Source organism: Trematomus bernacchii, unplaced genomic scaffold (genome assembly GCF_902827165.1).
Source record: "Trematomus bernacchii unplaced genomic scaffold, fTreBer1.1, whole genome shotgun sequence".
NCBI lineage: Eukaryota > Metazoa > Chordata > Actinopteri > Perciformes > Nototheniidae > Trematomus > Trematomus bernacchii.
Window position 1 is genome coordinate 1693059 of NW_022987792.1, and position 25173 is coordinate 1718231.

General features: G+C 41.5%; 1 protein-coding gene across 1 annotated transcript; it reads right to left on the reverse strand.

Moving 5' to 3' along the window:
• Positions 1-23961, reverse strand: zbtb11 (zinc finger and BTB domain containing 11). Its single transcript, XM_034149724.1, has 13 exons — positions 23422-23961; positions 22215-22447; positions 19946-20177; positions 15485-15726; positions 13235-13690; positions 10230-10526; positions 7998-8318; positions 6524-6941; positions 4675-4792; positions 2994-3152; positions 1857-2032; positions 1338-1573; positions 1-446 (listed from the first exon to the last, which is right to left on the reverse strand). The coding sequence occupies exons 1-13, from the start codon at positions 23732-23734 to the stop codon at positions 132-134; spliced, it is 3516 nt and encodes a 1171-aa protein (XP_034005615.1). The 5' UTR covers positions 23735-23961; the 3' UTR covers positions 1-131.
• Between the last annotated feature and the right edge of the window lie 1212 nt (positions 23962-25173).

Genomic DNA, 25173 nt, shown 5'->3' on the forward strand with positions numbered 1-25173 from the left:
GTGTTTTCATCTCTACCTTTTATTCCTCCTGAGTGCCAAACGTCATGAACATGTAACTCATCATCATTCCCTTTCCTCAACATATTTACAAAAATATTAATCTTTTTACATTTTACATTCAGTCCATTCAGTTACTCCTCCTCCGCCACATGAGCCACCTCCACCTCCATCGTCTCGATCACCTCTCCCACTTCTCCCTCCTCTTCCTCCTCTTCCTCCTCCTCCAGCTTGGGGTCTGTTAACCCCTGCTGAGAGAGGACGTAGTTCACCACCTGCATGATGCCCTGATCTGACAGCGTGGATAACGACCCGTCCGTCACCGCCTGCACCGCCTCCACCGTCTCCTCCGTGATCAGCACCGTCTCGATCTCCTCGGCAGGCGGCTGCCGGGCCGGTCTCAGCTCTGGAGGCAGCTCGGAGGCCAGGATGCTGACAGCGTGCTCCACCTGAAGGTCAAGGTCAAGGTCAATCTTTCAGGTTGTGTGTACAGACAGAGAGATCAAAATACTGTTTCCCACAATCCCGAATACACAAACAATTATATATAAAGATATGTATACAAATAGGTATATACCCAGAGATGGCAAAAGCACACACATCCTTTTCTCAAGTAGAAGTACAGATACTCGTGTTTAAAAATGCTCTGGTAAAAGTAGAAGTACTGACTAAACTTCTTTACTCAAGTCAAAGTAAAGAGGGCTTTGAAATGTACTTCAGTAAAAAGTACCCATAACTAGCAGCTGCTTTAAAGAGTACCTGACCTCCCTTTATATTAATAGAACAATAATGTCATTGTTAGCTAATGAATGTTTCCATGCTGAACAACGGCAACATGACAACGTTTTCATTGGTCCCTCTTCTTTAGAGAAGACCAGGAAATGATGGATACACGGATCGTGTTCAAATCAATAGGCACGCAATGACTCTAAATAATAATGATCACGCCACCAAACACACATTCAAACTAAAGGAACCAGCCTGTTTGGGAAATGTGAGAAGTAGAAAGTACAGGTATTTGTGTTCAACATGTAAGAAGTAGAAAGTACAGGTATTTGTGTTCAATATGTAAGAAGTAGAAAGTACAGGTATTTGTGTTCAACATGTAAGAAGTAGAAAGTACAGGTATTTGTGTTCAACATGTAAGAAGTAGAAAGTACAGGTATTTGTGTTCAAAATGTAAGAAGTCAAAGTAAAAAGTCGTCAGAAAAATAAGTAGTGGAGTAAAGTACTGATACCAGAAGAATGTACTTAAGTACAGTAACTAAGTATTTGTACTCCACTACTCCATTCACTTTTACATCAATAAAAGCAGTCACTATATACAGCATAGCAGTCACCTGTGTCCCCTGGTTGTGAAACTGCAGCGTATCTTTCTCCAGCATGATCTTCCCCGGCAGGTTGTCTCCGTGGTATTTGGCCATGTGTTTCCTCAGCGTTCGGGCGTCGATGTGCGCCTCCTGGCACATCGGGCAGACGTACGGGCGCTCGCCGGTGTGCGTGCGGACGTGACGCTTCAGAGAGCGAGCGTCCGCCCACGCCACACCGCAGGTCAGGCACTCGAAGGGCTTCACACCTGAGAGAGAGACGGAGGAAATGTTAGAGCATTAGTGTGATGGAAACGGATGGATTTATTTCAAGATCTTTTTATTCGTTTTTTTGCAGACAAGACACTTTCAGCACGTTAAACAAAGTAAAGAACAATTTGTCTGTTAAAGGAAAGACAAATACCCATTTTTACAACAGTCTATAGTATTTTAGTCTGTTTTAATTCTGTGACAATGTCTTGCGCAGTTACTTGACACTATATATAGATTATGAATTTATAATAAGACATGTTTCAATGTGTGTTTTCTCACCCTGGTGGTTGTTGACGTGGCGCCGGTACTCCCTCAGCTGAGTGAACTTCCTGCCGCACTGCTCACACTCTCTCTCCAGGTTCTGCTTCACTCGCCCTTTCTTCCCGTGCGTGGCTTTCTTCACGTGTCGCCTGAACAACGCCTTCTCGAAGAACTCCTTCCCACACACGTTACACCTGAACACACACACACACACACACACACACACACACACTTTAATACCTGGGAAAATATTCCTCAGAACAACTGATTCATTAAGAAGATAATTGAGTTCCTGGTCGCATTCACACCTAATAGTCCGTTTCTCAGGTGCGCACCAGATGACTGTTTGTTACAGTGTTTCATTTTTCAGAAGGTTCGGTTTGCGCTCACACGGGCAAAACTCAAACGGACTATAAACTTTAAACACAAGTCATGTGCTCGGAAATGCTGTTTAACCATTGGTCAGACATTAAGGGGGTAAAAACGCAAATCCCGGCAATTTCTACCGTAGCTTTGGAGCATCTGCAGGTTATTTTCATGCTGCTGTTAATCTGGAGAGCTGAGAGCATATCAACAGACTCTAGTGGCCAGTACAAATGATTATACAATCAGACAACGTGCATTAAAAAACATTTGAACACATAATGAGAGTCGTTCTGCAGTAAGGAGGACGTTTCACCGACGACAGGTGGCTCTGACTTTTATGTATAGTTGACGGAGCATTTTTACTTTACACGACACTGTTCAACACTTCATTCTGCTTCACTCTTTCGCTAAAGATTTTGAAGACATCCGCGTTCTTGTGACACGTAAATAATATGCTTCCTATGTTTTGGTGCGGGCTGCGTTCACACCAGCGATGAACCGCTCCAGAGTTCACTAGCAAGCGGTCCGAGACCACCTCTTTGAGGCGGACCAGAGTCCGGTTGTTTAGTTCACTTCAGAGGTCTCAGACTGCGTTCACACCGACCCAAACGAACCAAGCGGCTAAACGCACCAGGGTTCGATTCAAACGGCTGGTGTGAATGCGACCTAATTCATCCTCTATGAACTACACATTTCTGGTATCTTGACATCCCTAATCCGAGACGCCTCGTTAACATTACTCTAATAAAATATGCCCTCCTCCTTCTTCTTCGGTGGTGCTGGACTCACTTGAAGGGCTCGGCCACGCTGTGCGACTTCACGTGGGAGTACCAGTCCTTCTTCCAGCTGTAGCACTTCCCACACACCTGGCACTGGAAGGGCTTCAGACCCATGTGTTTGTTCATGTGCTGCTGCAGGTCTTTGGCTTCGAAGAACCTCTTATCACAGCTGCAGGAGAACCACAGAGAACATTTTATATACAGCTGTTAGAAAATATCACTGGTCCCCGGCTTGAGCTTCAATCTCAGGATGCATGTATTTGTGATCCTCTCCAGAATGGAAGTAGTCATCACATACAGAGCATCAACTAGTCAACCCTTTTAGTTTTACTCCTTTTACTGTTGATGTTGTTCGTGAAGCTTTAACCAAGTTAGATCCTAAGAAACCGGCCGGCCCGGACAACGTGGAACCTTTCTTTTTAAAGATAGCTGCAGATTGTATTGCTCCACCTCTCACTACTCTTTTTAACCTCTCCCTCAGCACAAACACAATTCCAAAACTGTGGAAGTCAGCGTATGTCCTGCCTCTACTAAAAGGTGGGGAGGCCACTTTATTAAATAATTATAGGCCCATCTCTAATTTATCAGTTCTGGCTAAGGTTCTTGAACGCCTAGTGAGTGAACAGGTAAAGGTGTTTTTATGTACAAATGACATCCTGTCTAAACATCAGTCAGGCTTCAGAAAGCAACATAGCACCATCACTGCCACAATGAAAGTGGCGAGTATTTTAGATAATAAGCAGAGCTGTGCAGCTCTATTTATTGACCTTTCCAAAGCGTTTGATACCGTCGATCATCGCATCTTAAAGCAGAGGCTACTCAGTATTGGCTTATCCAGCCATGCAGTGGGGTGGTTTGTGAACTACCTCTCTGAAAGGTCCCAATGTGTTCACTTTGATGGGCTGTCTTCTGAGTGGTTAAACATTACTAATGGTGTTCCTCAAGGTTCTGTTTTAGGTCCACTTTTATTCTCCATCTACATCAATAGTTTAGGTGAAAAAGTCGATGGAGCAACCTTACATTTTTATGCGGACGATACCGTTATGTACTGTGCACGTCCCTCCATTAAGGAGGCTGTTGTTGAATTGCAAACTGCTTTTAACATTATTCAGACTCAGCTCTCTGAACTAAAGCTTCTTTTAAATGTTGATAAAACCTAGGTAATGCTCTTTTCAAAAGCTAAAAAGACATCAGAGCCTGTTTTAGATATTGTAACTACGCAAGGAATAAAACTTGAAGTGGTTGCCTGTTACAAATACCTTGGTATCTGGCTTGATGATTGTCTCACTTTTTTTATTAAATGTGCCAACTGCTAGGACTGTCTTAGGGAAAATAGCATTTAGATGCGCAGCTCCACTGTCCTGGAATAGTCTGCAATTGAAATGGAAACTGAGCAATCTGGTGCCACTAAATGTTTTTAAAGCTCGGTTGGATGCTACTCAATCGGAAGCTGTTGGTACCTGTTCATGTGGATAGTTATGTAAATTGTAATCCCTGTAATGCTACTGTATGATGTCCTTTTGTTGTTCTGTTTATGTTTTAATGTTTCATGTGGAACCTACTTGAGCAGGTCTCCCTTGAAAAAGAGATCAATGATCTCAATGGGATACAACCTGGATAAATAAAGGTTTGAAATGAAATGAATATTGGAAGAGGACATGCAAATGAAAAAGCAGAGAAGAGAGACTCACTGTGCGCAGGCGAAGGGCCGCACGTCGGGGCGAGGCTGATGTTTCTTCAGATGTTTGCTCAGCGCTGAGGCTCGGTGGAACGTCGCTCCACACGTGTTGCACAGGTACTTTGATTCACCTGGGACAAATAGGATGGAGGAAATACTTTCATTAAAATCAATGAACTACTCATATCCTACACCGTACATTTAGTTTTTTCTATCTCTTGGCTTTTTGATGACTTTAAGTATTTGATTATATTTAAATGTATTTGTTGGAGTGTTGCTTTGCTTTTCATTGTTCCTTTCTTGTCAAAGGGTAAAAAAGCAAAAGCTATTAGGCTCTCTCTCCAAATGAATTACTTCCTTAAGAAAATACAAAATACAATTTCAAGAATGTTCAAAACTTCAAAACACCACAACATTTAACATTTTTTTAAGGACATCCAGCACTTTTACAAAAGCTGTCAGTTCAATTTGTCTCAATGATTGATTTTATGTTGAGAACTTACACTGCATTGTTACTTTTATACTTTTAGTTTAGTGTTGTATTTATTTCTGCTCTCTTGACGGGTTTTAAATGTGATTTTTAACAAAGATTCAATATGTGGGAGGCTGTGGCAGAGGGATAGTGCGCTGATCTTCGGATCAGGCGAAAACAAGTTCAAGTCCCCCAGCAGTCGGCATGTCGTTGTGTCCCTGGGCGAGACACTTCACCCCTTAAATCGCCCCTTCGGTTGCTCACAGAACTGAATGTATGTTATGGCGCATTTCCACCACACGGTCGGCCTCGGCCTCGCTCAGTACTGCTAGGCCGCGTTGGGCCTTGTTAGGGCCGACTCACTTCATGCTGCGCTTCCATTACAGTTTAGGAACTGGGGTAGTTACTATAGTAACGCAGTGTAGGCGGAGCCGTGACGTCATCTTCAATGAGAACCCCAGAAAAACAACACAGCCGTTAGCTGTTAGCACTCAGAGCTCACAGCTCCTCATATATGTTCAGAAACTAGACAAAAGTTAAACAAGTACACACCACAGACTGCCTGTGTCATGGTGAATACAGTCGCTGCTTTATTTATGTCTGTATAGGCCGTTGTTGTGAGTGTGGACGGTCGGAGCATATACTGCGTTAGCTTAGCATTTTAAAAGGTTTTTCGCCTGCCGTCTGTCTGCAGACTTGACAAAGCATTAATTCATGGTTTTTACTAACCGGTATCAGTATGTTGTTACTTCGGCATCATTTTGAAACGTGTATTACAATTAAATCACGGTCAAATATGTTCATCTTGTTGTAGTTGTAGCCCCCTTGCCAGCGATTCTCTCTCTAGTTTAGCAAACTCAGCCCGACTCAGCCTCGTTGTTGGCCCCGATAGAACCACGATTTTGTCGGGCCAGAAAAGAGGTGAAAAAGTACCCCCGGGCCGGAAGTAGGCCTAGTGGAAGCGCAACCAAAAACGGGCCCGGCACGACACGGCACGCTTAAACCGCGCCATGGTGGAAATGCCCCATAAGTCGCTTTGGGTAAAAGCATCTAACAAGTGACATGTAATGTGAGCACCAAAAATACCCTTTGTGTTCACCTTCCTTTAAAGTGATTTTCCAGGAGACAATGTAGAGACAGAGATCTCATAACTTGGACAAATGAAACTGAAACCATCTCACATTTCTGCTAATATATTAATAATAATAATAATAATAATAATGCATGTTATTTATATAGCGCTTTTCCTGGTGCTCAAAGCGCTTTACAAGCAAGTAAAGAAGACAAAATAACAACATAGTTGTCAAACTTCAGACTGGAGCTGACAAATAGAGTATTATCGTATATCGTAATATCGTATTATCATATTGTAAACACTCTGTTCTCTGACCTGTGTGCAGGCTGGTGTGCTCCTCCATGCTCCTCTTGCTGACGAAGGACTTCTTGCAGAACTCGCACTGGAACTGCTTGGTGACGTCGTGCAGCGCGCGGTGCATCTTCAGGCTGTGCTTGTGGGCGAACGTCTTCCCGCACACCTTGCAGGAATGCGGTCGCACGCCGGTGTGGTTCAACATGTGGATCCTCAGAGAGTATAGTTTGGGGAGCGTCTTCCCACAGATGTCGCACACAAACTCCCGCTTGGTGTTGGGACTCTGGGTCTTGTCCTCCAGGTCGCTGTCGCCCCCCCCCCTCTCAGCAGGGGGCTCCACGGGGGGCTTTATGACCGGAGCGCGCTGGCTGCTCTGCTGCTTGTGTCGGGCCAGGTGAGCGCGCAGAGAGGCGGCGTACTGGAACTCCTTACTGCACAACTACAGGGAGACACAACAACATGTTTACATCCCATAATGACAGAATCAAACTAAATACATATAAATATTTAAAAAAATGTTAAAGTCAAAGTAATTTTTTTTTATAAAAGATAAATTAAAATAAAAAAATATTTATATAGGCATAAAAAGTTTAGGTAAAATGTTCAATAAAATATAAAAAAATATAAAAATAATATTTATACAAACATTATGCAAAAATACAAGTTAAAGTAAAATGTATATTACAAATAATAATAATAATAATAATAATAATTAGATTAAAGAATAATTTAATATGATAAAAAAGATTAATGATATAATAAAACAAAACAATATATCGAAATATTGCTAACTAATTATATAACTAGTATTAAAGGGGACCTATCATGCAAAATGTTCCTCCGTACCCAAATCTCTAAAAACGGGGCTACAACGGAGCTGATCCAGATTTGCGTCCGATATGACGTAATATCTGAAATGTGGACCCACGGCCCTATCAGAAACGTTGCTATCAGAAACAATGCCCGACTGTTTTGGACGTAATATGGTCGGTGTTTACATTAGCATGCTAACACTCAGAGCTAACCTGTACTGGAGAGCATGTGTGTGAAGAAGCAGGAAATAAAAAGGAACTCACCTTGTGGTATAACCGGCAAGAGAGAAAGCCTTTGAGCTCCATACTGTTTCAGAAATAATCCTTGATAATCCATGATATGGCGTTTCATCACCGCAGTATTTAGTTTAGACAGTAGCTGCCGGGTCCCGCATGAGCTCAGCCCCCCCTTTTTTATTTGTTATCATTTATTTAATTTTTTTAAAGCTTTATACCCCAAATCAGCTCTTTTGAAACAGGAAGTGAAATAGAGGGATATGAGGCATGGCTAGAATGGGTGATCTGTTTGGTATTTTGAGCAAAACACTTCATAGACATGTTTTTTATATATTTTTATATATCTGAGACCTATGCTATTGCCTAAAAATAGCATGATAGGTGACCTTTAAATAAAATCAGTCATAATTTAAATAAAACCGTAGTAATCCTCCTAAAGTACTCACGCTGCACTTGTACCCGCGGGCCTTCTCGTGTTTGAGCGTGTGCATGATGAGGGCGTATCGTCTCTGGAACGACGCGCCGCACTCGGAGCAGCTGTGCTCTCCGTCAGCTGCTTTCTGCTCCGGCTTCACCCCACCGCTCTCTGGCTCCGCCTCCTTCTCCCCGGCCTCCTCTGTGATTGGCTCTCGGGTCGGCGTCTCGCTCTCCGTGGCGCTGACCTGTGGCTCCGCCCCCTCCTCAGACACACACTGAGCTCCTTCATCCTGCTGAGGATCCACCGGGTGCTTTGGAGGTCTCCCTCTCTTCCCGGGCCTCAAAACCACCTGGAAACACAACCATGGTTAATAAATCTACACGTTACCCTCTTTAAACAGGGTATAAGCAGGAATCCTGAAGTCAAATGTAAGACCTTTTAAGACCTTTTTTAAGACCCTTTCCATACATTTTAAGACCTCATCGCCACTTGGAGTTTTAACCGGTTACATTGGCGACACACTTTACCTCACATTGACTATATACAGTATTGATTGTCCTTCCTCCTTATCTTCCAACCATTTGGACGCAGACTTGCATTTCCCCATAACGATGTTGTTTAACAACCGGCGTAAACGGACCTTCGCTCGCTATCAAGCAGTGAGCGTGCGATGTCCTGTTCAGATGACGTCAAATCCAACGGGATGCCATAAATAAACTACACAGAATCACACTACACACCTACGCAATGATTACATTCAGGCAAACTGTAGAATACAACCTCTTTGGACAATTTATATACTTATTGAAAACAAGCTACAAAATGTAATACCTTGGAAAATGCCGTTTAATACTTTTTAAGACCCCGCGGACACCCTGTTAAAAGGATGATATTTAATTCCCCCCCCCCCCCCCTACCAGTAGCACTATTTATAAATCTGGATAGTTTTGGGAGAAGTTGCAAAGAGTCGGCCGTCGAAATGTTGGCCTTCTTTTAAGAGTACTGAAACTTCTCTCGGTTTGAGGAGATTAAAACGCCAAAACGGTTCATTAAAACAATTAAATAGTATGTTTTGGCTGTTTGAAAACTTTCCAAACCAATTTGCTTTTAAGCCAAACACTAGACTTCTTTCATTTTAAATTCCATAATTGGTCATGAAGCTAAATGCCGACCCAGCTGTTTTGCATTAGACCAAAATGCGTGTTAGGACCCGAAACAAAACGTAATTCGCCCCAACTGTAGACCACACCAGTGTGTCTTTACAAGCCAGGTTTCTCAACATAATGCAGTGCAGTTTCATGTAGGAACTACTTTCTTTCTAACAAGAACTACACCTGTAACCTGTCTGTATCACTGAGCAGAAGGAAGCGTGCATCCAGTCATTGGTTGAGAGTAGAATTAAGTTATAAACTGATGGATGTATCTCACACGTGTTACACAGTGATGCAATTATGTTACAGAAGTAAACAAAAGGGGTCCAATGGATGTGTTTCAGGGAGGAGGGGTGTGTGTTCCCTCTTGAAGGAACACAGGGACTTTATCCTTTGCAGACCATTTACATGCACTAAAACCTATATAACACACACAGGAAAGGGAACATTCAGCTCTTATTAAGCCAACTCAAGTCCTTATCATAACTACAAAATTGTCATTAAATATCATAATATTATATTAAAGTTTTAAACCTTTGAAATGCTAGTTTTTTTACATAAAATAAATCAATAATAAATTAAATTGCTCTTATTGTCATTTCACAGTACAGGTACTATGTAACAAAATTGTTCCTCTGCATTTGACCCATCCTAGTGTTAGGAGCAGTGTGCTGCCGTGTCCGGCGCCCGGGGAGCAGTGTAGGGAACCCTGCTTTGCTCAGGGACACCTCGGTAGCACTTGGTCTTGCCGGGATTCGAACTGGTGACCTTCCAGTTGCCAAGCCAAGTCCCTATCGACTGCGCCACCACCGCCACGGGTCTCTGCATTTGACCCATCCTAGTGTTAGGAGCAGTGTGCTGCCATTATGTACAGCGCCCGGGGAGCAGTGTAGGGAACGGTGCCTTGCTCAGGGACACCTCGGTAGCACTTGGTCTTTCCAGGACTTGAACTGGTGACCTTCCAGTTGCCAAGCCAAGTCCCTATGGACTTCGCCACCACCGCCCTAGATCATACCACCATTCTTTTTTTAATGTTTCTGAGTATCGAATGCTACGGGACCTATAGAAAAAGGAAAAACCCCAAAAAGCAGAATAGGGCCCTTTTGTACCTTTGGGGTTGTGGGTCGTGGGGGTGTTGAGGCTTTCTTCCCCTCCTCCTCCTCCAGGCCCATGTGTAGTCGAGCGTACCCCCCCTCAGCGATGGAGCGCTGCCTCAGCCTCCTCCTGGTGGGCTCGTCTGACTCCAGTCTCTCTCCGTTGTTCTCATCGTCCTCCAGCGTATCTTCCTCCTCCAGCGGCACCACCTCCTCCACCTCCTCCAACACCTCCTCCTTCTTCACTTTAGCCGGACGTCCTCTCTTTCGTTTCTGCGGTGTCGGTGTCGCTGCTGCTTCTGCTTCTTCCACCTGAGGAGGCGCCGAATTAAGTTAAGCAGGTTTCTTTTAAAATGTTACACACAATATATCCAGCTCAAAAGACACTGCATCCCTAATTGCTAGGCGACTTGTACTTATGAGGTGGAAGCAGGAGGCGTCTGCCACTCATGTCCAGTGGGTGACGGAGCTTATGAAGTTTCTACACATGGAGAAAATAAAGTGTACTTTGGACGGCTCCACTTGTAAATTCTATAGGACATGGCAACCATTTTGAACGTACATGGAAAGTTTGAAACTGTCTACTCTTCCCTAACTGATTCATCATTTTTTAACTGAATTAGAAAACAGATTACTATAGTCAACCATGACTAACATTTATCTCAAACTTTGTATGTGGTTGTTGTTGTTGTTAGTTTTTTGTGCTGTGATTTCAACCATCTGTTTGTCTATCATTTTAAATGTTTTTGTACTATTAATCTTGTCTTATTCTGTAGGGGGGGGGGGGGTTAAAAAATATTGACAACTTGCACACCTGTTTTTTTTTGTTTTTGACACTGCATGTGTTGATTTATTTTAGAAATGCGTGTATGGTAGAATATTGTGGTTTGATGTAGAATGTTTTATTAGAAGAAAGACGGGATAAAGACATTCTTATGTACTTCAGGGCTGATGGTATGGACGCAGATTTAGTCTTTTTTGTTTGTTAAAGGTAGGGTAGGTAATTCACTTCAGAAACACTTTTTGTTATATTCCATGGAATGCTCTTAACATCCCGATAGCAATGAATACATTAAATGCTTTGATAATAAATACTTAAAAAAATGTCATCTGTGGAAGCCGTGGCGCTGTAAAAAGCACGACCAATCATCTGAGCCGGCCCGGCTAAAATAACTGGATGGCCTACCTGCCTGTCAGCCTTCCATCTGTGCACAGACTTATCTCGTGCCCTCATTGGTCATGTGTGCGTTCGTGTGTGTTGGAGGAGGGGCTCTGTGAGGAAGTCTGAAGGAAGGGGCAGATTTTCTTCGGCTGCGTACTTTCAAATTCTAGCGCACTCGAGCTGGTTTCTCCATTCTTACCTACCCTACCTTTAAGTGTATTTTTAGGGAAATTTCATATCCATAAAAATAAATGGGCTGACTCCAAACCATATTTTTTATCAACAATTTAAACAATATATTAGCACTATTAAAAACATTAGGAATAAGAAGGCAATCGAAAATAATTTGATATTTAACAAATATTTAATCTGAAGTATCAAAATATATTTTTCTTTCCTTTTTTCTTTATATAATGTCTGAGGGTTTTCAGTCTGTGGCTATAAGTATGGTTTTATTGTCTCGTGCTTTAAAGGTAGGGTAGGTAAGTTTGAGAAACCGGCTCGAGATCGCTAGAATTTGAAAATACACAACCGGAGAAAATCTGCCACTTCCTCACAGAGCCCCTCCTCCAACACACACGAACGCGCACATGACCAATGAGGGCACGAGATAAGTTTGTGCACAGATGGAAGGCTGACAGGCAGGTAGGCCATTCAGTTATTTTAGCCGGCTCAGATGATTGGTCGTGCTTTTTACAGCGCCACGGCTTCCACAGATGACATTTTTTAATGTATTTATTGTCAAAGCACTTCAGATATTCATTGCTATCGGGATGTTAAGAGCATTCCATGGAATATAACAAAAAGTGTATCTCGAGCCGGTTTCTCAAACTTACCTACCCTACCTTTAACATTAGTTTCTTTTTGTCCTATTGGTTTTGTCTAAATGGGGCGAAGCCTGCGAGCTAGTTCAGGCAGTCAACTCGAGCACTTATGCTGCATTCATTACATTACATGTCACTTAGACGCTTTTATCCAAAGCGAATTACATACTCAATACAGGAGCAATTTGGGGTGAAGTGTCTCAGGGACACAACGCCATGCTGACTGCAGTGGGGTTTGAACCTGTGCTCCCCTGGTCCGAACACCAACGCACTAGTCCACTACGCCACACTCATACATAACGCCCCTTGCCACTCTACAACCAACCAAACAGAGTCTCCTTAATATGCCGCTCTATTGAACCTGCCAGATCTCTCTCTATGCTTTGCTAGCTGCTGCTATTGCTGCAGCTACTTCCACGTCGCTGCTGCTTGCCTGCCCCCCCACCACCCCAGCTTCCACCTGTAGGCTCGGGGGGTTAGTTATTTAATCATCACTCATCGTGCTATGTATATCTGTGGAGTGATGAGGCCCGAGCCTAGACGCCAAACTCAACTATATGCTGCTTCTAATAAACATTGTTTAGTTGTCTGACTGAAATGTATTTACGCTGCTTTTTTATATATCTATTGATGTACAGCACTTTGGTTAACTTTTTTAATGTGCTATATGTATCTTTTTACATTGGCTTTTATGTCCAGTACTTGAGATGTGTGTGATGTGTCCTGTTCTTATGTTTGTTCCTTTCGGGACCCTACGTGGTCTGTGTTTTGTTTTTATGTTAACCTTAACATGTTGTTATTGTATTCATGTTGCTGTGGTCTTCATTTGAACTTTTGTTCTTTCTTGTGAAGCACTTTGTGAATTCTATTAATGTGAAAGGTGTTATACTAAAGAAACGCATTATTATTATACAAGTAAAGTTGGATTGAATTGGATTGTTGCTTTGTATGTCTGCCCCTGGACTTTGTTGTATGTCAAATGTATGATGTTCATGTATGATATTGAATAGATGAATAAAAAATAAAATAAAAACCTGAGGAGACGCCGTCGGGGAGGAAGAAGAAAGTTTGACGTCCTCCGAGAGGCTCATTTTGTCCGGTTCGACGTTTAAGACAAACCCCACGGTAGCTTCAGCGTTTTGAGGCTCCTCCTCCATCGCCAAACACGCCGAAACCACCGCTAAACTCTCGCTAGCCCCCGCCTGCCCGCTGTGAGTCACCACCGTCATCGTGTCCCCTTCCTCTGCACCGCGGGAAATCAACGTCATGGTCTCCCCTGCTTCCAGCTGTTCACTGTTAGCGATCAGAGCCACGTTTTCTGATTCTCCCGCCTCCATCTCCATCTCCATCTGATCCTCTCTCCCTTCAGAGACCTCCATCTGTGGGACGAACCCCTCCTCAGACGCTGAAACGAACGCCAAAGGCTCTCCGCCATTTTGTGTCACCACTGCACTGCCGTCGCTCTCGATGGTGACCACGAAGCCCTCGTCCTTAAAGCAAGGCAATGCACGTTTATTTATATAGCACTTTTCAACACAAGGCGATTCAAAGTGCTTTACAAAAATGAAAGACATTAAGAGCATAAAACACATTAGAAACATTAAATAGCAAAGATAATAAAACTGTTTAATCCCACAGGTCATAAGAATGTTAAACACCTGAACTTCTGAAAAAACATCCATAACATTCATCTGTTTGCAACATATATATATATATATCAATATTCCAATTACTGTATATAGACTATTCTGCACAGTTTCTATTATATTCTGTTTCTATCATATTCTATTTCCTTGTACTATTTGTATCTGTTTTATTGTGTTGCTGTTGGAGCAGCCTGTGACCTAAGATTTTCATTAGCCGCGTTCACACCGGAGTACTTTTCACCGTACTTTTCGCGTTTAGTTCCGTTAGTACCCCTTATGTCGCGTTCACACCAAAAAGAGCACTTAATCTCGGGAACTTTTACCCCCATTTTTAGTGCCTGCTGAGAGATGGTACTTTCCTGAGGGAAAAAAGTGCCCCAGTTCTGATTGGCTGGGCGAATTGCAAACCACGCCCCGTACAACTCTGAAATGTTTTGTAGAGCTGCCATTTTATTATCCAGTTTTGTGAAGCCGCCATTGTATTTGTGGCATTAGCATTATTAGCATTAGCATTAGCCCAGCGCACCAACGGAGAGAGACTAACTTATGGCAACACAAAAGAAAACATGGGAGCGGTGGAGATGAGGAGGTGTCGGCGTTCTGGCGATTTACTCGGAAGGCTTCAGTAGAAGCTGCTGGGAGTCCCAGCAGCTTCGACTGAAGCCAGTCCCCAACTCCGGGGACTTCCGGCCGGGGACTTCGGGTGGCAGTATACGCCGTGAAGTGGTTTGCGGCCTGCCAGTGAACCCAAAGCAGAAGAAGAAGAAGTGACGTCAGCGGCTCATTTGCGTAATCTTCCCTCAGGGAACTTATTCCGGTGTGAACGCGATCTGTACTAAGTGCCCTGGGGTAATTTAGTGCCGGCACTAAATACGGCAAAGTACTTGGTGTGAACGCGCCTATTGACATAACTACACTGTAGCTATGTCATAAAACATGAATAGTTACAGGGCAGTGTAAGATGTCAATAGTTCAATTAAAACCAGCGGCAAAAAGAAAAGTCTTCAGCCTGGTTTCTGTTAGTTTGTTCCAGATATTTGACAATATCCCTAACCAAATTCTCCCATTCCTCTACCCCTAGTCTCCCCGTGAAATTAATAGTTATTTTGACACTTTTCTAGCTGTTAGAAAATATCACTGGTCTCCGGCTTGAGCTTCAATCTCAGGATCCATGTATTTCTGATCCTCTCCAGAATGGAAGTAGTCCTCACATACAGAGCATCAACTAGTTCCTGAACAGTGTCCTTCACATGCTGATATACAAGAGAGGGAGTTACACAGTCACAAGATGGAGGAATACCGGTTCTTCTAAGTAATCATACATCCTGTCATGTTAAAAATACTGAGTTTTTTCTCAAAATGTTTTTTTTTTATTATTACTATTTCTCAAAATTCTTACTTTTTTCTCAAAATTCTTACTTTTTTCTCAAAATTCTGTCTTTTTTTCTCAATCTCAAAATGAATTATAGCTATGTGATTAAATTAATTAATCACATAGCTATCATATGCCTAAAACAGTCCTGATGCTCTTCTAGGTAATCATACATCCTGTCATGTACACAGCTACAGTTGGGATACCTTTGTTATCATGTTACTCTGATATTGGAAGAGGACATTCACTATTTTCCCAACACTAACCTTCTTAGAGCTGTCCTGATTGGCCGGCTGCATGGACACCACGGTGTGAACGTCTCCCCTCTGGTACACAGTCAGCTTCTGCTCCTCCACCTTCTTGTGCACGGACTCGCAGATCTGCAGCACCTCCGTCATCAGAAGGTGTCGGGCCAGGTTGGCGATGTCGGCCATGACGCAGAAGTTGAAGGTGAGCATGGAGGTGTAGGCGAAGTCCAGAAGAGGCAGGAAGCTGGCTTTAGTGAAACCTGCAGAGAGAAGGAAGAGGAAGGTGAGAACGGAGAAAATGTTTGATCAAAAATAAGTCTCTATCAAAAGGTTCAGCTTCATATGTCTGTAGTTATATACAGGGTTCTTACACCTTTTCCAAAGTCAAATTCAAGCACTTTTCAAGCATTTTCAAGGTGCATTTTCAAGCTTTTCAAGCATCTTACAGCTGTTGTAAATTACATATTTATATGCACATACTTATACTCAAATGATTATTTCCCTACCTCACATTAAATCTGATGTTCTTTATGCTATAAACAACCAAATGTGTGTTTCATAATAGCATTCTACATGAGGATGAACAATTTAAATTTTTAGAAAAGAAAACTAAGTTTAATATTTCAAAATGAGTGACCCATCTGTATGTAGACTGGGCATCCCATATAACCTGGCTGAGCCAATATAAAACAATCAGCCAAATAACTTTTCAATACATTATTGATTACTATTTTTGAGGTACTTTTAGGTTGGCAGTAAACACAAGTCAGAGGTAAATGGTGTACTTTGACTCCACTACATGTATTTAATACCTTTAGTTACTTTACAGATGTGGATGAATGATGTGAAATATAATCAAGTGTTAAATCAGACTTTAGTTCCACCTGGAGTAAATTCACAAGCTACCCTGCAGTATACAAAGTCATTCAAACTAGCTGCACCTTTACCAGCTTTGAGAACACTTTCATGATCAATCATTATAAAACATATCATATACAATTATTAGGGATGCTCCGATCGCCAATTTTGGGGCCGATCGCCGGAATCAGCTTGTTCCAGAGGTAGATAAAATAGCTAAGTGTGTTAGGTCTAACTCTTAATGTGTGTTCTGCTCCGCTCACCGGTCCGTCACAGCGGGTGGAGCTGCAGGATTTCTGCTTCACACACACGTTGCATACCGCTATTTTATTGTCATTTTCGGACACTTAAAATACTGCCAGACTAGTGAAGCCATTTTGGCGAGCTTGTTTTGCCGCGCACAGAGAAAAGTGTCATGTATTTTACATGCAACGATAGCCTAATCTAAAATGCTCTATACGGCGTACCTTTCGTGTGGTGTGTGGCTCGTCAGCGCAGACTCTCGCATCGTTATTGTTGCACACTTTGCAGGAGGCTACTCTTGGGCTTCGCTTGACCCTCGTCTTAGCCATGGCTTGTATTTGTCTTCTGCTAGCCAACGCTCGTTGACACGGCAACCTCCTGGCATACTGTCATCTATCACCCTCATCAGAATGCCCAGGTCACACACGTAACAAAAACACTTGCCGGTCACGCGCATTGCGCGGGAAGGTCGGAGCGGAGCTGTTTTATGTAAAAGCGAAGCAATTAAGCGCGCTCCGACTTCTTTATTTTCTTTTAATCTAAAAAGCGAAGTAAAGCATTTACAATTTCAAGCACTTTATCCCAAATTCAAGCACTTTTCAAACCTTGAAAACACCTCGTACAATTTCAAGCATTTTCAAGGATTTCCAGCACCCGTACGCACCCTGTATATATTATGATATTATAACCAGGGTTCGAGTTATAAACTGAGCTCTATGGGGGTCTTTAAAACTAACGCGCACACACACACACACACACACACACACACACACACACACACACACACACACACACACACACACACACACACACACACACACACACACACACACACACACACACACACACACACACACACACACACACACACACACACACACACACACACACACACACACACACACACACACACACACACACACACACACACACACACACACACACACACACACACACACACACACACAGCAGAAGCAGGCCTCTACTTGCTACAAACTTAAATATGAAAAGGTTCGACTACGCACACACACATCATCGCAGCACGCTCACAGGCACAGATTGCGCAATAATGTATTGCAGTGCAGGCATATTGTCATTCAAGAGATGCGTTGTTCTTTTGGAAAACATGTTTTTCTTTTAGCCTATTTACCTCGTTAACGTAAATAATACTCATTACATTGACACATGCATTATTTGTGATTAAAATAATGGTTGTTGGTAATGTATTAGCGACCCCCACAGATGTATGATTTCACTGCGTCCGTGGGAGCTCAGACCCCTCCTTATGGGAGCTCAGCTCCCATTGGCTCCCACATAACTCGAACCCTGATTATAACCCTAAAAAGAGATTCCCAAGTCAGCTTTCAATGCTTCCAAACTGGAAATGTTGACGTTGTTGATAAGAAGGTTATGTTGTCTTGATGGAGCGACCAGGAAGTGCAGATACAAATAGGGTGTTTTGTTGGTTTAACACTTAATGAATTTAATATATACAGGGTATATGCAGGAATCCTGAAGTCAAATGTAATGCCTTTTAAGACCTTTCTTACATAAAGGTCTTCCATACATTTTAAGACCTTTTTTAAGACCCTTTCCATACATTTTAAGACCTCATCGCCACTTGGAGTTTTAACCGGTTACCTTGGCGACACACTTTACCTCACATTGACTATATACAGTATTGATTGTCCTTCCTCCTTATCTTCCAACCATTTGGACGCAGACTTGCATTTCCCCATAACGATGTTGTTTAACAACCGGCGTAAACGGACCTTCGCGCGCTATCAAGCAGTGAGCGTGCGATGTCCTGTTCAGATGACGTCAAACCCAACGGGATGCCATAAATAAACTACACAGAATCACACTACACACCTACGCAATGATTACATTCAGGCAGACTGTAGAATACAACCTCTTTGGACAATTTATATACTTATTGAAAACAAGCTACACAATGTAATACCTTGGAAAATGCCGTTTAATACTTTTTAATAGGGCTGTGCGATTATGGCAAAAATCATAATCACGATTATTTTGGTCAATAATTGATATCACGATTATTAAATACGATTATTCATTGACTTTGAAAACATCCATTTATTGAACTTTAAAACAAATACAAATAATAATTTGAACAGTATCTTTTTAACTGTTGATTACCCTGAACGTATAATTCAACTGAAAAACTAATAAAAAAAATGATACATTTGTATTAACATTTAAATAAATAATATCAAAATAATAAATACCAATAAACAAGATCAATAAATATTTTGGAGCGCACTTCAACAAGCTACTAAACATATGTAAATATGATAAATACAAATAAATTAGACTAAAATGAATTAGATCAAATATATGTTGCAGTGCAGTCACAACCTAGCAAAGCAAAATAATTGTTTAAAGTACGATTAATTGCACAGCCCTACTTTGTAATAGCCTTCATTTTCGCTAAATTGATTTATCAACTTTTAATACATTTTAAGACCCCGCGTACACCCTGTATATAGGTTAAGAGCCAAAATAAATGATATAGTTATAGTTTATTGAAAGGTAGGTAGGTAAGGTAGGTAGGTAGGTAGGTAGGTAGGTAGGTAGGTAGGTAGGTAGGTAGGTAGGTAGGTAGGTAGGTAGGTAGGTAGGTAGGTAGGTAGGTAGGTAGGTAGGTAGGTAGGTAGGTAGGTAGGTAGGTAGGTAGGTAGGTAGGTAGGTAGGTAGGTAGGTAGGTAGGTAGGTAGGTAGGTAGGTAGGTAGGTAGGTAGGTAGTAGGTAGGTAGGTAGGTAGGTAGGTAGGTAGGTAGGTAGGTAGTAGGTAGGTAGGTAGGTAGGTAGGTAGGTAGGTAGGTAGGTAGGTAGGTAGGTAGGTAGGTAGGTAGGTAGGTAGGTAGGTAGGTAGGTAGGTAGGTAGGTAGGTAGGTAGGTAGGTAGGTAGGTAGGTAGGTAGGTAGGTAGGGTAGGTAGGTAGGTAGGTAGGTAGGTAGGTAGGTAGGTAGGTAGGTAGGTAGGTAGGGTAGGTAGGTATGGTAGGTAGGTAGGTAGGTAGGTAGGGTAGGTAGGTAGGTAGGTAGGTAGGTAGGTAGGTAGGTAGGTAGGTAGGTAGGTAGGTAGGTAGGTAGGTAGGTAGTAGGTAGGTAGGTAGGTAGGTAGGTAGGTAGGTAGGTAGGTAGGTAGGTAGGTAGGTAGGGTAGGTAGGTAGGTAGGTAGGTAGGTAGGTAGGTAGGTAGGTAGGTAGGTAGGTAGGTAGGTAGGTAGGTAGGTAGGTAGGTAGGTAGGTAGGTAGGTAGGTAGGTAGGTATGGTAGCGCACTATCTCACTCAGCCACAGCCTTCACAGCAACATAATGCTTTGCTACGATACGACAAAGACAACATTTCTCACCGGACAGGTCGACCACGGCCTCGTGTGTGGACGCGGCTCCCTTCTCGAAGAAGAGCTCGTTGAAGTATTCGCTGCAGGCGGCGAGGACGGCTTTGTGCGCTCGGTACTCGTCTCCCTCGATGAGCAGCGTGATGTCACAGAACTGGTTAGTGAGGCGCTGCTGGTTCAGTTTGTCCAGCATCGTCTGGCTGTGTTTGGGCAGGAACTGATTCACCTCGCCCTTACTGTCCACCTGGGAAACACACACATTAAAACACCTTCAAAATCTAATCAACACATGTCAACAATAATAACCGGTCATCAATGTTAACCATATAAACCTAGTCCCGTTGCTAATGTATTTACAGTAATTACAACCATCTATTATGTGAGCAAAGATACAATTGTATACCAAAAACAAACAAAAAAAGTATTTGGAGCATATTTTCTGCTGCTGCTGTAATTTTAACATTGTCCTCGTTATATTTTCTTTTGATGTTCACTTTTTTTACATCACCTTCGCTCAAGATAACTGCTTATTGACCACAGAGAACAAAGGTTTAATGATGCCATGTTTATAATATATGTTGTATCATCATCACTGGTCATCAATACATCTGCTTAATCCACATATCTAAATAGTAATATGTAACTATAGTATTTATTCTAATTTAAACTCTTTAAAATGTTACTTTTTTTTTCACCTTATTCTGATTTATATGTATATATTTTCTTTCTCCTGTAACTTACTTGCACCATATATGTCTAATGCACTATTTTAAGTATTTTTCTTGTTGTGTAGAGTATATTGTATGTTGCATTGTGAGAGAAGCCAGATAGTAATATGAAAATAAAAGCTTGAATATTTGACTGACATGCCTTAGTTATTATGTTGGTTTTTACGGATCCATTAGTCGATTTATAAAAGAAAACTAATATTATTTTAATCACATTGTCATATCATTTGACACTAGGGATGTTAAGATTCACCGATTCGCATCGGTGCACCGGCATAAACGTTCAAGATGCGAGTGCACCGGTTGAAAGAGTGCACATCGGCTACAGTTTGGGTTGAACTCGCAATGCATCGATTGTAGCGTCTTTGCATCGGTAAAAAACCGATTCATTCATATAATATCCCCTCATCTTGTCAGCACTCAGCAGAGACGATCTTTGATCTTTGCTTCGCACTACGGAGGCCGAGAGTCTCAGTTATCAACACACATGGAAGTCGAGGAGAAAGAGAAACACAGCGCACCGAAAAATACCTACAAATCAAACGTTTGGCAACACTTCGAATTTTTCAAGAAAGACGGACAACTTGAAAAATCGCTCGCAAATTGTAAACGATGCCGTGCGGCTTTAAAGTACACAAGTAGTACGAGGAACTTAGCGACGCACATAGAGGCAACATGGGGTCTGCGGCTGAAAAGAGAAACCTGAAAGTTAGACATATGAGTTCAATCACTCAGTGAGGTGTTCTGTCAGTGAGAGTGGTGTTTAGTTTACAACAGCTGTGACTGCCAATAATAGTTTAAATGTCTTCCTTACAATTGTAAGCAGTTATGAAATACCTGTTTGTGAAAGGTTATTTTCTTTATTGTTCCTATAGAAACCACTGCTTTCTGCTCACTGGTGAGTTAGCCTATGAATGAGTGTTAAGCACATCAGGCTGGCAGTTGTATGTGCATTGCACTATGGTAGTTGTTATTTGCACATTGTTAATCCTGGGCATCCTTAAATTGTTTAACTGAGAGGTGTTATAAAATTGAACTGTACTCGAGACAGAGAACACTACTACACTTGTGAAAAGGCCAGTTTGTGAAAGGTCCAAGTGTTTGTTTTTTTTAAGGTAAAAAAGAAACAGCATGATGGGATGCGCAGTACTAGTAGAGAGAAGCAAATATGTGAAGCACTTTTTTGTTAATGTATGATTTGCTGCATATAAGGAATAAAACATAATCCTCTGTCGTACCATATTGAAGTATCATTATTTTGCATCGTGTTGAATCACATCGTATCGCCCCGTATCGCATAATGTTGAATCAAATCGTATCGAACTGTATCGCAACAGGGGTGAATTGTATCGTATCGCATCGCCTGGTGTTTCAAAGGTATCGTATTGTTGGTAGCGTATCGAGATGTGCATCGTATCGGCCTCAGTGATGGAGATGCACATCCCTATTTGAAAAAAGGCTACATTTATTTAGCTTTAATTTTTATTATTTAACAAGATCCCATCTTTGTAATTATCTGGACTTAAACAAAAAGGTAAATAGGTGAAACTTACAAAGACGAGTTCGTGTTTGGCCGTCACTTTGTGTCTCTGTTGAGAAGACGGGTCAGCGAAGACTAAGCTATCTCCCTCTTCTTCCTCCTCTTCCTCCTCATCGTTAGCGTTGGTGGTCGTTCTGCGTCGCGCCGGTCGGGCGAAAAGTCGATTTCCAGCGCCATCATCTGAGCTGCGTCTGTTGAGACACTCCGGACACTCTCTGATGACGTCCTTCACCTGCTTCAGGATACCTGAGAGAACAGAGATACAGGAGGGGTCATCCACAACCAAACAATCCCGGGATGTATTTACATGTGAGGCACTGGGGCTAGTTTTGTTTAAACATGTTAATAAATAATACCCATTCCTATTTATTTGTGTAAGTTCCATTATTATCTGGCAACGTGACAACCGTATATTGAATATTTACACTTATTGTGTTCCTCACCTCTCCACCAGTAGCACTAAATAGTCTCAACAATACTTATTAATATATATTTTTCTTTTAAATGCTTATCTCTTTTCCTTCATGCAATGATTTTGGATGATGAAATAGTTTCCAATACATTTTATTCCTAAAGAAACACCAAAAACAACTTTAATTTAGGATTTTAATTTGAACAAACACACTCAGCGGATGACTTGAGCAGCTCAGCACAATGATATTCTTATTTAAGTATAAAAACCTATAATAATTATAATTTTATGAGCCTTTTATTGTAAGACAAGATGAGATAAGGTGGACCTGTATTGATCCCCATAGGGAAATGCAGGTGTTATAGCAGCAACTGAAGAGAGAACTACAGGGATAATAAGAATACACATATACAAAAAATAAGAATAAACATGTAGTAACCGTATGAATAGAAATAACAAAAACACTCATCAGGTGAATGTACACATATGATATATATATATATAGATAGGTTGAATATCTGTAAAAGTGCAGGTACCAGTGCCGGTGAAATGTGTATGTGCATACAGTGCAAATATTAATATTCAGTGCAGGTTATTGTGGATTTTAATATAATGCCAATCAAACTACTTTGTTAATAAACAAATTAAAAAAAGTTCAAAAATAAATACTTAAATTAACCGCTAGATGCAGACAGCGAGTAACTATGTGACTGTGTCGTGTGGCGTATATTTACATGAATAAAACCTCATGTTAACACCAGTTTTCCAAGCAGATTTAACCGCATTTAAGTGGCTATTTCTTCCTCACCTCTCCACCAGTACTTCTGTGAGATGGAGTCCCAGGTGAGCTGCTGGTTCAGGTGTTCCCCGCCCTCAGAGGCAACATGCTCCGCGGTGATGAGCTCCCTCCTCCGGCCGTCCTGCAGCACCACCTCCAGCTCCGTGAAGTCATTCTGTCCCTTCAGCCGCCTCTGGTAGAACAAAGTCCCGCTGCGGACCACGTAGCATGTCGCTGCTTTGCGGATCTTTCTCTTGGTGTTCCCGGGGGTCCCTGCCGCGTAGGGCTCCCTCTCATCGGTCAGATAGCGGATGATGGCCCGGTAGCTCTCTTCGCTCGACATGTCGTAACCAGACACCAGCGCCTTTTAGTTTTTTACACTCAAATCCGGGGGTTCTGCCGCCCACCTCGGCTTGTAAAATTGTGATTTGATTTTTTAGATAGTAGATAACGGGAAATATTAACGCTGGGATAAAATTTCACATTGTTTTCTTTAAGACGGAACTGCAGTTCTCGATCGTCAGGGTAGACTTGCTGCCCGAACAGACAAAATGGCTGCTGCACAACCGGATGTTGCGTGTGTGGTGTGGCGGAAGCAGGTTATGAATGTCTTCCGCCACAAGATGGCGCCGTGTGCAAACTTATAACTGAACACAACATCGACTTTTATCAAACATTTGACTGTAATATACATGTGACAGATATAAACCAACTGATGTAATACACATCATAATGATAATAGTTTTTATTATTATAATTGTTATTATCATTATTATAAGTTAAAATACCTTACTTTAAATGTGTTTTAATTATGACATCTCTTTTACTTTACGTTAGTTTAATACTATATAAATGAGTATTTTAATGACAAACTGACGGATACAGTATAAACCTTAATAAAGGTAGTTAATCAGATAAATATTATTATTATTATTAATTATATTTTACCTGTAATTTGATTCCCTGCGCCTCCAGTTCAGTCGCCAGACCCCCATCCAGGATTAAAGGTCCGTTATTATCACTCATATAAAGTCTGAGACCAGCAGAGGAACCCATTACAACTTTATTTAAGAGTCCCTGAAGTTATAACCTAGACTTCTACCTTTGTATTGTTTATTTTAATCTAATGCCTACTTCACAAAACACAGTTATGAGGGAGAAATACTCGACGAGACTTTGACTGTTATTTTTGTCCCGGGTACAATAAACAGGTCAAATGGTGCGTTTAAAGACCATCGGAATTTCAAAGATTGTTGTGATTAGGTGCTCCACAACAGCACAATTTTTTTATTTCTCATGTATTGTTTATTTTAATTATTTAATACTCTGTATATTTCTATCTGTTGCCTAGTGCAATTGTATATTGTAGAGTATTTAAATATATTCAGTATTTTCTTTATATTGTGTATTATTTAGATGTATTTTCTATTGTAATGTTGTATTGCTGTTCATGTACATTATTTGTTTTATTATAGTTGTATCTTATACTCTCTTTTAAATAGTTTCACTTCATGTTTAATGCGTGACAACCCTGCTGCTGTGACAATGTAATTACCCAATTTACTATATATTTGTAAAATGACCCAATCTTTTGTAAAGCATACATAGTCATTTTCTCACAATAAACAAAAAAGTTTGATCTTGAAGTGAAATAGTAGACCTTCAGCATGTGTTACATATTAACAGATTCAACCGTAAACTAAAGACAGAGAAACAGTAAAAATGCTTTTCAACATTTATTGATAACAATATAAGAGGTTGATACCATGCAGTTTTTGGTGG

Excerpts from the sequence above, each read along its gene's own strand:
- zbtb11 (XM_034149724.1), bottom strand. The coding sequence starts at position 23,734 with ATGTCGAGCGAAGAGAGCTACCGGGCCATCATCCGCTATCTGACCGAT. Across the intron at positions 3,153-4,674 it reads CGGCCCTTCGCCTGCGCACA|CTGTGATAAGAGGTTCTTCG; the intron begins GTGAGTCTCTCT and ends GTTCTCCTGCAG. Across the intron at positions 1,574-1,856 it reads CCACGTCAACAACCACCAGG|GTGTGAAGCCCTTCGAGTGC; the intron begins GTGAGAAAACAC and ends TCTCTCTCTCAG.